The sequence below is a fragment of the Petaurus breviceps genome, unplaced genomic scaffold, assembly GCF_028583685.1.
Source record: "Petaurus breviceps papuanus isolate PSGF00001 unplaced genomic scaffold, PetGlider_PUasm1.0 91133, whole genome shotgun sequence".
NCBI classification, from domain to species: Eukaryota; Metazoa; Chordata; class Mammalia; order Diprotodontia; family Petauridae; genus Petaurus; species Petaurus breviceps.
In genome coordinates, this window is record NW_027187419.1 from 19,469,041 (window position 1) to 19,486,485 (window position 17,445).

Consider the following 17,445-nt stretch of genomic DNA (forward strand, 5'->3'; position numbering starts at 1 on the left):
ACAGCAGTTGTTCTGAAGAAAATCTAAGGGTTTTCTTTGACTACAAGCTCAATATGAATTAGCAGTGTGTCATGGCAGTCAAATAAAAGATAATACAATCTTGGACTGCATTTGGAGGGGCCTGTTTTCTAGGAAAAGGGAGGTGACATTCTTTATACTCTGTCCTTATGGCAATTCACCTGAATTGTTCTGTTCAGTCCTAGGCATGATAGTTTAAGGACATTGAAAAGAAGCTGAGGGTCCAAAAGAGGACAACCAGGGTGGTTAAAGACCTTGAATCCATACAAGAAAATAACTGGGCATGTTTGTTTAGCTTGGAGTACAGAAAAGTCAGGAGGGACATAATAGCTATTTACAAGAGGTCTAGAAGAGCTGTGCTGTGAAGGAAGGCTTAAACTTGTTCTTTTTGGCCCCTGTAGGTAGACCCAGCAGCTATGGGGTGGAAGCTGCAAAGAGGCAAGTCTAGGCTTGAAGTCAGGAAAAACTTCCTAACAATTAGAGATATCCAAAAGCCAAAAAGGTCATTTCAAACAGTAGTTGGTTCCACTTCCTTTTGGGGTATGTTGAGCTTGGGAGTCAAGAAATTCTGAGTTCAAATTCTGTCCAGATACTTAGCTATGTAACCCTTAAGCTAGTCACGTAAGTCCTGTCTATCTCAGTTTCTTCATCTGTAAAAAAATGGGAATAATAATAGCACCTCTTTTACAGGGTTGTAGGAAGAATCAAATGAAATAAACCATACGGAGCATTTTGCAGAACTTTAAACACTATAAAAATGTTACCTATGAAGAGGAGGAGGAGAATGTTACAGTGGGTATTCTTTTTGTACACAGTCAGATCAGATGGCTTCTGAAGTTTCTTCCAACCCTTAAAATTTGTGATTCTGTAAACCTTGGAGAACTCGCTGTAATCTATCCTCATTACAAAGCCTGGTGAGTTGTACTTTGGCCTCCTTGTCCAGTTGCAGAAAGGGTGTATTCCATAATTTGGCAGTGTTTCCTCTCACCTAAGTAGAATGTGTATGGAAATGCCTATAGGGAGCAAAGTCATAGCTTGAGGCTATTTTCCAAAGCAACAAAATTCCTTATAAAACATAAAATTTACATAACATACAACATTCACAAACACAGTACCAAAATAGCACAAACAGGAACAAAAGAAAGTAACTTCATATGTATTTGCCTCTTTAACAAACATCCTGTTTTCTATTAATCATAAGATTGCACCATGGAAGTTGACCATTTAACCTGCTTTGGGCTTGTGTCACAGTTTCTGATAAAGTGCTGATCCAGAGGATGTTGTAAAATATGAGTCACAGACTTATTAGCTTTGTGGCTCCCCAAATACTATATAAAGATCACTCTCCTTGAAGAGAGAGTGCACCAGCAGGCAGGTAAAGAGGTGCTGCATCAGCCTGAGACTGCAAAGGGCAAGAATGAAGAGCCTTCTCCCTCTGCTCATCCTCTGCCTCACAGGCTCCCATGGCTTCCCTGCACATTTGGAAATCAAAGAGCAAGACCGAGAAATGGTCCAGGTACATCTTGGCTTTTCATTGCAAGAGATGAAAACTCTCTGGGGGGACTGATTTGGAATAGATTGGGTAGTGGGCTTTGTCAATGATATCTTTCATTCAAGAAATTGCTGGAAACAACAAAGCAAATCATGTCTCTGCTTTGCTAATTCTCTTGAGGAGGAATGAAATAATCTGAAATCTGGTTTAAGGAGACAGAATTCTGACTTTAGCACAGGGATAAAAATTAGGTGGACTTTTCTTGATGAAATACTATGTGTATACCACCAAACTATTCAAGGTCAGATATGACCAAGGAACTGAGAACTTATATAAGAATCAAAAACTAAAATCAAAGACAAATGAAAGCCTTACTCTACCCTCTATCCCCCACCACTCCTGGTATAAATATCATCTCACCAAACCAAAGCACTGGGATTTCTCTAAGGAAAAATCTAGGAAATATTTCATATTTATTTTTTTTATCTTTCTACAGAAATATCTTGAGAAATTCTATGACCTAAAAGTGGAAGGATTTAAATTTGCAAAGAAGAAAGACAATAACCCAGTTGTTGAGAAGCTCAAGAAAATGCAGAAATTCTTTGGGCTGAAAGTCACTGGGAAGCCAGATCATGAAACTCTCATGATGATGAAACAGCCTAGATGTGGAGTCCCTGATGTGTCTGGGTTCTCCATCACTGAAGGAAATCCTAAGTGGGAAAAGAAAGCCCTTACTTACAGGTAGTGATCCTCAATCATCAGGATGAGAATGGATTTAAAAAGGAATCATATGTGTAGGATGGCTTCAGTGAAACTGGAGTTACATATGTGTTTATGTTCATTTCCTTTTCCTTTTCAGCATTGAAAACTACACACCAGATTTAGCAAAGGAAGATGTGGACAATGCCATCAGAAAAGCATTTAAAGTCTGGAGTGATGTGTCCCCCTTGACATTCACTAAGATCTCTGAGGGTGAAGCAGATATAAAGATCTCTTTTAACTATGGAGGTAACTGGCTGGTCTTTTAGCTTAGTTTGTTTTTTTCCCCTAACCTGAGAAATGAGGAGGACTTGAATTAAATCTTTTTTCTTTCAGATCATCGTGATAATTCTCCCTTCGATGGTCCCAATGGAATTCTTGCTCATGCCTTTCAACCAGGCCCAGGTATTGGAGGGGATGCTCATTTTGATGAAGATGAAAAATGGACAAAAGACCACAGAGGTAAGTCAGACAATTATGCCTCCTCTCCTTTCCCCACATCTCACCTCAATGTTAGTTGATTGGACTGAAAGAATATGCTAAAAATAGAAATTTTTCAATGAGATTTCAAAAATCTAAAAGTGATTTATACATTATGCATGAGCTCGATATTGTTTCCATGAATAGCAATAGTAATGATAATAATGATAAAGGAAAAAAGGAAGGGAATAAATATCAATTAAGTGCCTACTATTTGCCAAGAATCTTGCTAAGTGTTTTACAAATATTATCTCGTTTAGTCCTTATAACATAGATCATAGGTGTGGTAGAAAATAGAACAAAACAAAGAGTTGACATTTATATAATAAACTATAGTTCACAAAGTACTTTATAGAAATTATTTCATTTGATCTTTACATAATATCATCTGGAAGGCTACAAGTGTCAATTTCTAAAACTATCTACTACAATTTACTACTTAAGTTCCCTTCCATCTGTAAGCCCTGTAATTTAGACTTAACCTACCTTTTTTTAAAGAAGAGGAAACAAATTCAGAAAAGATAAGTGACTTAATCACCATTAGAAAGTAACAGAGCTGGGTCTTGATCCAGGTTCTCTGACTCCATACCTTATTTCTTCACTGCTCCACCCACAACCATCCTGTTCCTCCTCTAGACTTCCCTTTCTTAGTGACCACTATCGCCCAAATGACCCAGGTTTAAAGCCTCAATCATTTTTGTCTCTTCCTTCAAGATTCCTCTCTTTGACAATGCTCCTTGGGGGAGTATTTTAAAGAACATAATAAGAATCACATTTTCTTGAAAAACTTCTTATTTATCAGGGAAGTACTGCTTTCCACCTTAGGCAATGATAGTATTGACTGATCCATGGTAGGGATTACAGGCAAAGAGGTTGTCCCTCAAGTCACATTAATGAGCTACTTTGATAGGAGTGCTACTGTAAAAATAACATATCATGCCTTCAGGGAAACCTTATTCCTTTCAGTAGGGTTAATAATTGCAGTATAGACTCCTTTAGAAGAACTATATAACTTTTGAAAAATTTCTAACCATGTCTCAGAAGCAGTTTGACATAGTAGATAGAGTGCTAAATTGAGTTCAGGAGGATTCTGAAGCTTACTAATTGTAAAATCAAGAGTAAGTCACTTTACCTAAGCCTCAGTTTCCTCACATATAAAATGGAACTTGAAATACCTATATTACAGAGTTCTTGTGAGACTCATTGTATGTGAAATGCTTTGTAAATTTTGAAAAACTAAACAAATGTCAGTTATTATTAAACTTAAAAGTGCTATACATTTCTTCGTATCCTTGTGTAGCTAGGCGGGGTTTTGCATCCTGAGAGGATGCCTTTGAAGTGGAACATATTTCGGTGTCTCAAGAATATGTTTTTTTGTTTTGTTTTAGATTACAACTTGTACCGTGTTGCTGCTCATGAGTTCGGTCATTCTCTGGGTCTTGCGCATTCCTCTGATATTGGTGCCTTGATGTACCCCAGCTATGCTTTCAGTGACCCCGATGACATCCAGCTTTCTCAGGATGATATTAATGGCATTCAAGCCATCTATGGTAAGTAGAAAGATATGCATCTCTCATAAACATACACACACATAGCAAGACACACACACAGCTTATGTTGGCTTTTCTAAAGGTTTCCTAATAAATCAATTAGTGGCCTCATATTTCAAAAATCATGCCTGCATTCTATGTGTGTCCATGTCATACAATGTTCCAGGGTAGCATTAATTTCTTAATGTCTTTTAGGGCCCAGCAATAATCCCACCCAGCCAAAAGGACCAATAACACCACAAGCCTGTGATAGGAAATTAACCTTTGATGCTGTCACCACAATCCGGGGAGAAAAAATGTTCTTCAAAGACAGGTTAACCATCAACAACCTTTCCTTTGAACCCTTGATTCCTTTATTAATATTGCTAATTATATTACAATTATTAGAAAAAATAGTGAAGACAACCTGTATTTGCTTCACATAGCCTCTTTTCAAATGGATTTCTCATCTTTAGGCTCTTTGAGCCTTAAATAACCCTCAGAAATACTTGGAGCGGTATTATTCTAATTTTCATAGCTGAAGAAAGTAAAGGAGAGAGCATTGAAATGACTTGCCCAAAAGTCACATCAGGACACTAGTGACTGAACAACCTGGGTCTGACCCCATGTCCAACTTAACATGTGGAGAAATTTAGTTTAAACCCTTATTTTTCTTTAAATTTTATTTTATTTTTTTAAGCAATTGGGGTTAAATAACTTGCTCAAGGTTACACGGCCAGTTATTTCTGGGTGTGGTGCTGAGTATCTCAGCCTGGATTTGATCCCCAGGTCATCCCGACACTGGAGCCCGTGCTCTTACTTGCTGTGCTACCTGGCTGCCCCTAAACCCTTATTTTGTAGACAAAGAAACTGAATCCCAAAGAGATTGGGACTTGTCCAAATTCACATAGTTAATAAGGGTAGGGAAGAATGAGAAATCTGGATTCAGGAAGTTATAGTGTATATTGTGGCAGTACTGTTTTCTGGCAACATCCCCCAGCTCAAACTCATCTCTCTCCTCAGATTTTCTTAGGTCACTTTGTTAGGATCTTTCCAATGTCCTTATCATAGTCCACTGGTATTACACTTAGCAGTGTACATGCTGATTCTGACCCCCTGCCTGGGGGTCTAGAGTGTCCTTGGGGGCAGATCCTACATTATTTTTCAACTTCATATCACCAACTCCTAACGTAAAGTCTTGGACAGAGTAAGCACTTAATAAATGTTTGTTGAATTGAGTCATGATGATATAATAATAAATAATAACAGTAGTATATACAGAACACTTTAAGGTTTGCTAAGTGCTTTACACATTTTATCTTATTTGATCTTCACAACAACCTTGTCAGACAAGTACTATTATTATACCTTTTTTATTTTGCAGATAAGAAAACCAAGGCTTGAGACAAGTTGTTACTTGCCTGTAATAGCCCAGGTAGTGTTTGTCCAAGGTAGAATTTGAACTCAAGTCTTTCTGATTCCAAGTCCTATACTATCTATTGTACCTCCCAAACTGCTTTAATCATAGAACTTGGAATTTAGAGCCAGAAGAGACCTTGAGATCTTATAGTGTAATCTCATTTTTATTACAAGTCTAATCTCATTTTATCACATATTTATTATTTGGAGACTCAGTCTCCAAAAGGTTGACTTAGGACTTATCTAAAGTCATATAAATAGAAAAGGCAGAGCTAAGATATGAAAACAGATCTTCTGACTTCAAGTCCAGAGTTATTGGTTCAAAATGTTTTAAACTTGCCTCCATATTATATCTGATTATTAAAGAGAAAACTGGATTTGAACCTGACAGAATGAGGGATATTTAAAACCTAGACCCTGTTATCATGAGGAAAAGTCTCTACATAGGTCAGGAATCACCTAAATACTTGTGTTGTTGAAATGTATCCACGGGCAAAAACAGCTTGCAGAGAGTCACAACATCAATGGTAGAGCTAGAAGGAACTTGAGTCCAGATAATCCAACCCTCTCCTTTTACAGATGGGAAAACTTAGGTCCAGAGACTTGACTTGAACATCCTAAGGTTACATAGAAAGTTTGTAGTAAAGCCAGGACTAGAACCCAGATATTTTGAGTCTCAGGTTTATGCCCTTTCCATTTTGCTATTGCCCACGTTCTCAGACAATGATTGGTTTTTTTTTTTTTTAAGTGCTTGCTTTGTGTGGAAATGACATTTATAGTTTGGGGAATAAAACATTCCTTTTCACCTCACCATATTCAAGTAGTGCTTCTCATCTTAGCACCTGTGGGTTTTACAGCTTGGAAACATCCAATGGATCAGCTTTTGTTGGTTAGTCACTTTTTAGTTGTATCTGCTTCTTCATGACCCTTTTTGGGGTTTCCTTGACAAAGATACTGGAGTGGTTTGCTATTTCCTTCTCCAGCTCATTTTACAGATGAGGAAATGTGGATGTTTTGCTTGAAGTAAAAGGAAAAATAGAGGAAAGGATAGTGGGAGGAAGACTAAGAAGGCAAGAAGACTACTCCCTAAAGTTACTCAATGTTGGCAGTATGGGATAGACTGATCTAATCATGGCCCACAGGTATTATGGTGGAGATGGAATTTCACCACTTGACACATTGCTAGCACTATGGCTTCAAATAATCTATTACCATAGAAAGAGGTAAAAAAAAAAAAAAAGGAAGGTAAGAGATTAAAAAACACCCACTCATTTGTTTCTTCAATAAGAACTTTATCAATCAATCAGGATGCTTTCATTATAGCAGAGAATGTGAAATCATATCCAGGATTAAGATAATTAGACATCTGTTTGTGATTGCTTACAATTAGATTTAATTTTTCTTTCCTTTCTCTCATATCAGGTTCTATCTCCGTCAGAGCCCCTATGATCCAGAGGCAGAAGTCAATTTAATTTCTCTGTTCTGGCCAAGCCTCTCAAGTGGGATTGAAGCTGCTCATGAAGTTAAAGAAAAGGACATAGTCAGGTTCTTCAAGGGTAATGCTTCAGATTTTCCACTCAGTCCTTCAGTGTGATAATATTGGGCCAAGGAGGAAGGGTGGCTTTGTGCTTTTTCATCCATGGGATTTCCCCTAAAGGCCTAATCCAGACCACTTGAATCATTCTGAATTCACCAGTCACAAACAAAATGGCACGAGGTGTTTGTGACTCATACTTATTAAATGGTGACATGTGTAGCTTTTGTTTTTGTCACTGGAATTGTGTAACATAGATTGGCATGCTATCCTCTTTTTTTTTTTTAAAGCAATTGGGATTAAGTAACTTGCTCAAGGTTACACGGCCAGGTGTTTCTGGGTGGGTGCTAAGTGTCTGAGCCCAGATTCCATCCCCAGGTCATCCCAACACTGGAGCCGGTGCTCTTACTCTCTGTGCTACCTGGCCACCCTGATGCTATCCTCTTTAATGAAAAACATTTCAGACTGTGGAGAGAGAACTCAGGCAGAACATCTAGAGACTGGAGTCAGATCAACAAGGCATGGAGCAAAAAGATATAGACCATCTGATCCCTTAATGGTAGCTCTTGTGCTCTCAGTACCCCACTAATTAGTACATAGCCAGGGAATAAATAGCTGCAAATTAGATAGGACCACTGATTTGTTTCTGTCTGACTCAGACATAGTTATATATCCAGCACTGGGCTGTGCAAATGCCAAACATCTGACTACTAGTAGCTAGGCAGATGTTTGGCATATGTAAAAAAAAGATATGTTTGATCCTATCTTATAGTTGCAATGTTAAGGAAGAACATTGAATAGTTCAGCTTAGACAGGAGACTATGAAACTAGTCCATTGGCCTAATGTGTGTGTTTGTGTGTGTGTGTGTGTGTATACATATTGGATTTTATGTTGTTTTTAATTGCTTTTTGGAAGGGGAAGGCAGGGAAATTGGGGTTAAGTGACTTGCCTAAGGTCTTACTGGTAAGTGTTTAGTGTCTGTGGTCATATTTGAACTCAGTTCCTCCTGACTCCAGGGCCAGTGCTCTATTCACTGTGCCAGCTAGCTGCCCCTTTAATTGCTATTATAATTGCCACTTTGGTAATAAGAATGGAAGTTTTTGTATTTCATAACATGAGCCAATGTAAGGTCAACTATCATAATTCATATACATTGACTCTATTATTTCCAGAGGTGCATTGAATCAGATACCCTCTAAAGTACCTTATACTTTAGAGATTCTGCGATTTTCTAATGTGCATACCCTTTGCGAAGCTGACCTCAGAATAGGTCAGCTTCCTTCTGGTTTTTAGAAGTGAAAAGTGAGAAATGATAAACAAACCATATCTAATATTGTAAATTAGTTAGATAAAATCATGATTTTATGCAAAACAATGTTATATAAGGGCAATTAGTTCCACAGGAATGATGCTATAAATGAGTAATTGAATAGGACCATTGATTTGTTTGAATTGGTAGGCTTTGGTTATTAGCAATGTTATTGTGAAATGTTGGTAGGGGAAGTGTTCTGTTGGGGGTGTGCCTATGCTTATTACCAGCTGGATCCCAGGGGAAATCTTCTCATACAAGATTCTTGGTTTATAGGTAACAAGTATTGGGTATCCCGGGGAAGGGATGTGTTGCCAGGTTACCCCAAGAACATCTACAGCACTTTTGGTTTTCCCACAACTGTGAAGAAAATTGATGCTTCTTTTTCTGACGAATATGATGGAAAAACATATTTCTTTGTACAGGACAAGTACTGGAGGTAAGACTCAATATTTGGGAATCTTAAGGAGTTGGCTCAATCTTGGATTGAATAGAATTTATTCTTATCAATGTAAAATTTAGAAATGCATTCATTATTCATTCAGCAAACATTAGGTGATTGCTATCAGTAGTGCTTTGAACTTGGGGTAATAAAGAGTTTAGATATGACTTCTACCATCATAGAGCTTAAAGCTGACACTGTAATTCAATAATAGAGATGATCTATTGCATAATATTATAGGTTAACAATAGGAGAGAGGTATAAAACAAAGTGCCTTGTGAGGTCTGAGGGGAAAGTTCATTCTGTGCTAGGATGAATCAGGGAAGGTTTCCTGTAGAAGGCAATGTCTGAGTTGGGCATTTTAAGGTAGATTGGAATTCAACAGAAGTGTAAACATTCCAGGCATAAGAAGAAGGGGCATTTGTTCATAAAGCAGAATACATTCTAGAGCAGAAAGTGTGTGGAAGGGCTTAATTTAAAGCTGTCAAGAAGGAAGACCCTACAGAGTAGAATGTCCTAAATTATGAGCAAAGGCAAGAAAGAACCACTAAGGATTTTGGGACAAAGGAGTGACATGACAAGATCCGTGTATCTCTCAGTAAACGAATGGATTACTAGGAAAAGTGGTCACTCCAATGTTTATCTAGTCCATCAAGTGCTATCCTGCATCTGATCAGTTACCAGCAGTGAAATATCTGTCCTGGTTAAGTCCCAGGCAATGATGGAGACAGCAGAACTATCAGACTGTTAGGAGCAGGAACTCTCATTGCTATGCCTTTGCATTCCTAGCACCCAGCACAGTGCTCATATCCCAGCTGGAACTTAATAAATGCTTATTGATTGATAGATCAAGATTTGCAAAAGAATCATAGGATTTTTAAGCTGATAGACATTTTAGAGATAATATAATCCAACCTCCTCCTTTAATAGATGAAAAAATTTATACCCAGGGACATGAAATAACTTTTTTTTTTCAAGTTCATAGAAGGACTTAGTAACAGAGCTGGGAAAAGATCCCAAGATTCTTGTCTCCAATGTTCCTTTCCATTTACTCTATCTTTTCTCTTGAGAGAGGAAGCCGAATACAATTAGCTTCCTAGAGACATTGCAGAAAAAGGCCCCTTATTTTTTATGGCATTTCATTTAAGCAGGCCCTACTGTGGAAGGTACCCAGGGATTTAAGTTCATAGAATCATACCAGGATTAGAGCTGGAAGGGGTCTAATGAGTCCAAATGTAGGTCAACTACTTTCATTTGGCATATAACATATTCAGTAACGTGTTTTATAGTTGTGTATGTATATGTGTGCATATGTAAATTTAGCTGGTGATGACCACCATAATGGTTTTGTTAGGCCATTTCACTGATTGCTTGGTTAGTTTTATCTTCTTATATTTATACATGTAACATTTTTCTGGATCAGATATGATGAACGCAGAAGATCTATGGATGCAGGTTATCCAAAACTGATAATAAATGACTTTCCTGGAATTGGGAACAAAGTTGATGCTGTTGTCAGTGACAATGGTAAGTGGGGAGCCATTTTTATAATAATCCTCCCAAACCTATTTTGTTGTTGCTAATAGCAAAATGATTCTTCCTTTGCTAAACAAAAGGCAGAAACACTTGAGTAACAAAGGATTTTTGGTTTTCATAGTATCATGGTGTTTGAACTGAAAGATTTCCAGGCCTAGCCCCTTCATTTTACAGATGAGGAAGCTGATGCCCAGAGAAGTTCAATAGCTTTTCCAAGTTTATATAGATAGTGAAAACACTGGGGCTAGATGACCATTCTCTACTCCCTGTTGATAAGTAGTTCAGATGGAAAACCATATTTATCTAATAAATATATCTTTCAATTTCTAGAGTTCCTGTATTTCTTCAGTGGAACAAGGCAGTATAAATTTGAACCCCAAACCAAGAGAATTGTGGGTCTTTTGAAGACCAACAGCTGGTTTAACTGTAGAAACTACTGAGAAAGATTACAAGATACTTTGTAAGCACTGAGAAGATGTTTTTTAAAGGAGCCAGATTTTTCAGTATTCATTAGCTTTTTTTGTACCTGCATGCTGGACAGGGGAGCGGGGTGGGGGGTGGGGGAGTGGGAATTTAGAGCCAATGTTTGTTAAATGTCTTGTGTATTCTTAGTATTGTTATTGTCTTAACATTAGGAAATCCATTATGTCCAGGAGACAAATAACATATTTAAAGAACTTTTCATTTAAATATTGAAGTTTTGTTCTTGACTGTCAGTGTCAAAAACTCATACCTTGGCTACAAGGGTCAGCACATATGAATAATTTGTTACTATTAATCACTAGTATATGAAAAACAGTTCTTACTAGTGGTGGGTCATGGGTCACTACTGTTAATTCTGTAACAATAGATGGCACCTTCATTTGTTTCTGAAAGTTAAGGATTTTGTATTTGGAGCAAAACTAGATCCACATTTCCCATTTTATAAGCATCGAAAGTGGGCAGGTACCACTTTATCATGGAAGACATATCTAGCAGTATGTTTCACATAGTAGATGTTCAATAAATGTTGACTAATTGAAATTAAAGTTTGTGGTATTTTTTTAAGTGGCCAACTTGTTCCATATTTTCTTGATAGGACTGTCAGAAAGTGCAACTCTAAAAGGACAAGGTCCTATAAGCTCTGGCACTCTCATACTCTTAAGACAAAAGGTTGCCTCAGTTTCTCAGTGATACAGTATTAAAACAGTAACTATTCCTTGTCTACCAAGTGCCTACCCCTTGATGCAGAGTGAGGTTGATGACACAGTCATAAACAAACATATAGCATCTAAGGGATACAGATAGAACCCTTCCTTCCCCTTGGGTAGGGAAGATAGTATGGCAATGAGGATAAGGATTGAGCTTATGATTTAATTGCTATAGGGGATTCCCATGTGAGGAAAATTCCTCTAGCAATGCAGGTTGACATTTTCTAGTCTTCAAGAGTTGCTTACAGAACTGAGAGGCTAGATAGATAGTGACTTATCCAGAGTCACAAAGTCACTGTGTATATGAGGCAGGACCTGAATCCAGATATTCTTGGCTTCAGGGGGAGTTCATTATCCACTATAGCACCTCATCTCTCACATGAGGAGGTACACATAAAATGCAGTGAAAAGAGTCCTGTATTTTGATTCATATGACCTGAATCCAAATCCTGGCTCTGCCATATGTGAACTTTGAGTGACCTTGGGCAAGTCACTTTACCTCTATGGCAGCCAGTTCTCTTGTTTATAAAATATGGGGGTTGGAATTCAAAATTATTATTGTCAATAAGAATGGGACAAACTCACACATAAAATGGAAAAGATTAGAATGGATTAGAAAACAATCTAGTGATAGATTGTTTACAAGAAACACATTTAAACAGGAAGATTCACACAATTAAAATAAGGAGCTGGTTTAAAATCTTATATAACAGCTGAATTCAAAAAGGTAGGATTAACAATCATCATCTCGAACAAAACAACAATAAAAATAAAACTGATTTAAAGAGATGAATAGGGAAACTACTGGAGAATTAAGGGGGAATTAACATCAATATTTATCAAGACATAAAATAAATCTATGTAAGTCATGAGCAGTTCTGTATATTATCAATAAACCCCAGCAAGAATAGATAGAAAGAAAAATTCCATTTAACATACTCAAAATATATGTATGAAATACTTAGGAATTGACCTAGTAAGGCACACACATAGGAACTATATGAATACAGCTATTAAAAAAAACTATTTATGGACATAAAGATAAACTTAAATGAAAAATTAATTGCTTGTGAGTAGGCTGAGCCAATATAATAAAAAGTGACAATACTACATAAATCAACCTATTTGCTCAGTGCTATATCAAACTATCAAAGGATTATCTATAGACCAGAAAAAATAATAATGAAATCAGTTTGGAGGAAGGAAATGTCAAGAATCTGAATAGAAATAATGAAAAAAAAAGTGGCAGAGAAGAGGGATCAAGTGTACCAAATCTCAAACTGTGGTACAAAGCAGTCATCATCAAAGTAATTTGTACCTAGTTAAGAAATAGAGAGGGCTAATCAGTGGAACATATTCAGTTTCATACACAGATGAAAGCAAAAGCAGTAGCTTTGTGTTTAATTAAACCAAAGACTGTATAGGAAAAAGGAGTTTCAACAGTGTACTGGGTACTGGGGTAAGGCATTGGGGTAACTCACTCTTCAACCTGCTGGGAAAACTGGAAAGTGGTATGGCAGAAACTAGATCTGGATGAATAAATCTAAATGGGTATATAACTTAGACATAGAGACATATTATATTAAAAAAAAACAGATGAACAAGGAAGAAATTACCTTTCAGTATGGATAGGGTAATAGTTCATGACCAAACATGGGACAAAGAAGACTGTGGAAGATAAAATGTAAAATTTAGTTGCATAAAATGAAGGTTTTGCACAAACAAAAACAGTGCTGCTAAAGTTAGAAGGAAAGGAGGAAAATCATTGCAGTAAATCTTTGTGACAAGATCTCATTTTCAAGGTGTTTAAACAACTGATTCAATTTGATAGAGTAAGAGCCATAGCCCAATTCATAAATAGTCAAAGCCAGTTTTCTTCAATAGCCATATGAAAAAAGTTTTATGTCTCTAATAACTAGAGAAATGTAACTTAAAGCAACTATGAGGCTTCTCCTCATGCCCATTAGCTTGGAAAAGTTAACAAAAATGAAAAATATTAGAGAAGCTACAGGAAAATAGTCTCTATTCTTCACTATTGATGCAAATGTGAATTGGTCCAGTCATTATGGGAAAAAAAAATTTTTGGAATTATTGTCAAAAAATGTACTAAACTATGGATTCTCTTTGACTCAACAACATACTGGGTCTATGCCTCAAAGAAATAAAAGTTAAAAGATCCATACATATGAAAATAGAAATAATAGTATTTTATTGTGATAGCAAAGAGCTAGAAACTAAGGGAGTGCCCACAAAATAAAGAAAGGTTGAATAAATTGTGACATATGAATGTAACAGAAAACTATTATACTATAGGGCAACTAGGTGGAACAATGGATAAAACTCTAGGCTCGGAGTCAGAAAGACTCATCTTCTTGAGTTCAAATCTAACCTCAGGCACTTACTAGTTGTGTGACCTTGGGTAGGTCTTAACCCTGTTTGCCTCAGTTCTTCATCTGTAAAATGAGCTGGAGAAATAAATGGCAAACCACTCCTGTATCTTTGCCAAGAAAACTCCAAATGGGGTCACAAAGAATCAGACAGATTGAAAAACAATGGAACAATTATGCTGTAAGACATAAAACAGTTGCAGAGAAAACTAGGAATACTTATATGAACAGATATGGAGTAAAGGGAGAAAAAGCAGAAGAACAATTTATATAATAACAACAACATTGTAATGACAAACAACTTTGAAAGATACAGGAACTCTGAATCACTATGACTCCACAAGATCTACATCTTGAGAGAGAGAGAGAGAGAGAGAGAGACAGAGAGAGAGAGACAGAGACAGAGAGACAGAGAGAGAGAGAGAGAGAGAGAGAGAGAAAGAGAGAGAGAGAGAGAGAGAGAGAGAGAGAGAGAGAGAGAGAGAGATGATGGGCTCAAGATGTAGAAAATGATAACAATGATAATGGTAATTAATAATAAAAGCTAACATTTATATTGAGCTTACTATGACCCAGGCACTGTGCTAAGAGCTTTCCGATGAATACCTGATTTGATGCTCATAAGAACCCTGAGAGGTGGATGATGTTATTAATCCCCTTTTGCAGATGAGGAACTGAGACAAATAGAGATTAAGTGATTTACCCAGGCTCACACAGCTAGGAAGTGTTCAAAGACAAGTTTGAACTAAGGTCTTCCTGATCCCAGGCCAGACCCTATATCCACTGTGCCACCTTGCTGCCCCAGGCATGTATATCATGGATATAGCAGATGTAAGAATTTGTTTTGATTGACTTCATGTATTTTTACTTATTTGTTACAAACTCTTTTTCTTTCTATCTCAGTGATTGGATATGATGGTGAAAAAGTTCATTTTTGTTAACTTTTTAAAAAAAGTTAGAAAAACCAATGCAGTCATCATCACTTGTTACTTCTCTTTATTACCTGACTCTGTTGACACTCCTTCCTCCTGGATAATTTTTCTTTCCTGACTTTCATCAAAAGATGTTCCACATTTTATCATGCAGTTTAAGCATCATCTTTATCTTTGAGACTATACAAAGTTATTTTAACCAAATACTTAAAAAAAATCTTTGGTGATAAACAGGAAAGAAAATCCTTGCTGATAAACAGGAAAGAAAAATATATTAGGAGAAAATATAAATAATTCATAGTTTCTGGACCAATATCTTGTTTTGTTTACTATCTCCAAGAACATGATTCAAATGCAACTAGAATATACAGTATAAATGAGGTTCTTGGACAGAGAACATGTTGAGTTTACTCCATCACTATTAATAGGGGCCATATATTCCCTAGATAAATGTTACTCATTCCACATATCCAGTAGACAGACCTCACAAGGTTCTTGGAAGACAAATGTGTAGGTGATGTTGTCTGACAAAAACCCTTCATATCTACTGACAATATATTATGTGAAACAGTGGTTGGAAGGACAGGGCTGGATGGGAGACGTAGGTAGTTGGGTGTTTGAAGAGCAAGACTAGTAGCTCCCTCTATCTGGCCTTTACCATAGCTAGTGTTTCCCAACTGCTCTCCTCAGAGGAAGAATTTCCTTGAAGTTGGCCCTGAGATGGAACAATAGAAAAGGAAAGATACTGGAGGTCACTCATTGACTTAGAGGCCTTTGAGAGAAAGTTTCTCCTTCCCAAACTTTCTCCTAGCTAAAATTGCTGACTCAATGACACATTCTTTTGTCCAGGGGAGGCTAGGACAATTTAATTTAATCTTTATTTGGCTTTTGTTGAATTATAATAATATTTATTGATAAAAATTTCTTTGGTTTATTTTAATCCCCTATATTGGGGAAAAAGGACCTCAGAGATTAGAAGGTGACTATAGACTTTTATTCTACAGATGCTTTTAATCACCTCCCCACCTAAGGACACACTCATATTCAAGAAAGGCTAATTTAGCTTTGTTTCTAATTGTTCCAATGGTTTCTAACTCCAGTAGTTTCTGTCCCTGGATTTATCAAATGCTATGGGACTGTGTTCAATTGGTTCTGAATTTTGTCAATCTAATTTGTTCTACTTCTTGACTTTCCTATTTTTTTTTAACTAGGGCCAAACTCTTTTGATAGTTGCTACTTTGTAGTATAATTTGAAATATGGTGCTATTTGGTACTAAATAATGTTCTCACCATCAAAGTCCTTTGGCACTATTGAATGCTTCAACATCAGAAACAGATATTTTATTAATGGAAATATCACTGAAGAAAATGTACCACTATCTGCTTTGCAGTGGCACTAGACCTTTCTCCATTCACTTTAAAGCCAACACCTCCTGTATGTGTTGTGTTCCAGCATTAGAACATAAGCTACTTGAGATCAGGAGCTGTCTTGCTTTTCTATTTGTATTCCCAATATTTAATAAGTGCTTAGTATGTGTAATAATTCATTCCAGACAAACTCCATTAGTGAATATCTTCCCACATGTACTCCAAAGCTTTCCACCTTGGTCCATGATGTTCCCTTGAAATAAAATGCCCTCTTCTCTCATCTCCATTTTACCCCTCTTTTAAGACCCAACTCAAAAAACAGCAGGTATGAATAACTTTGCACACATGGGTTGTGGTTTTTTTCTCTTTCTTTGATCTATTTGGATTATAGATGGATCAAAGAGTATGCACACTTTAGTGATTTGAAGGACCTAGGTTCAAATTGCTTTTCAGAGGGACTGGACAAGTTCACAGCTCTACCAATAGTACACTTGCTTTCCCATTTCCCAAAACTGCCTCTAACAATTGTCATTTTCCATTTTTGTTCTCTTTACCATTGTGATGAATGTGGGGTGGAACCCTAGATTTACATTAATTTGCATTTTAAATGATTAGTGATTTGGAGCATTTTTCTTGTGTGTTGATATCTTGGATTTCTTCCTTTGAACACTGCGTATTCACCCAACACTATGCCAGTGTCAAAGAAAATGCTGTGCTCTATGAGCAATTATTACATGAACAGAATTACAATAGCTCAAAAGACACTTGAGATGCATAAATTTAGAGATATCTCCCCTCCAAATACTTAAATGAACTATTTGTGCCTGACCTGTGGTAGAGCCTTTTGAGCTTATATTGCTCTGATCAGACACAGTTGGACAATCTGTACCTTGACTCTGACATAGCGATGTCATTTTGGTCCTCTTCAAGCATAAAGGACAAAAACCAGAACCAGGAGTTTACAAATATTAATAAAATCATTACCATAAAATTCTCTCACAATTATCTCAGACGTCAAGACTGGCTAAGATCCTGACTAATTTAGACCA

At 36.8% G+C, this 17,445-nt stretch overlaps 1 protein-coding gene across 1 annotated transcript; it reads left to right on the forward strand.

Annotated features, from left to right (window-relative positions):
- Nucleotides 1–1,047: 1,047 nt before the first annotated feature.
- Nucleotides 1,048–11,547, forward strand: LOC138155458 (interstitial collagenase-like). The gene is made up of 10 exons (XM_069080711.1): nt 1,048–1,534; nt 2,007–2,251; nt 2,370–2,518; nt 2,606–2,731; nt 4,138–4,299; nt 4,495–4,612; nt 7,120–7,253; nt 8,818–8,980; nt 10,407–10,510; nt 10,850–11,547. The coding sequence occupies exons 1-10, from the start codon at nt 1,436–1,438 to the stop codon at nt 10,957–10,959; spliced, it is 1,410 nt and encodes a 469-aa protein (XP_068936812.1). The 5' UTR covers nt 1,048–1,435; the 3' UTR covers nt 10,960–11,547.
- The last annotated feature ends 5,898 nt before the right edge of the window (nt 11,548–17,445 follow it).

Bases quoted from the DNA above. Each gene is read 5' to 3' on its own strand.
- LOC138155458 (XM_069080711.1), top strand. From the start codon at position 1,436: ATGAAGAGCCTTCTCCCTCTGCTCATCCTCTGCCTCACAGGCTCCCAT. The intron at 2,732-4,137 runs GTAAGTCAGACA...GTTTTGTTTTAG, and splicing joins ATGGACAAAAGACCACAGAG to ATTACAACTTGTACCGTGTT. The intron at 7,254-8,817 runs GTAATGCTTCAG...CTTGGTTTATAG, and splicing joins CATAGTCAGGTTCTTCAAGG to GTAACAAGTATTGGGTATCC.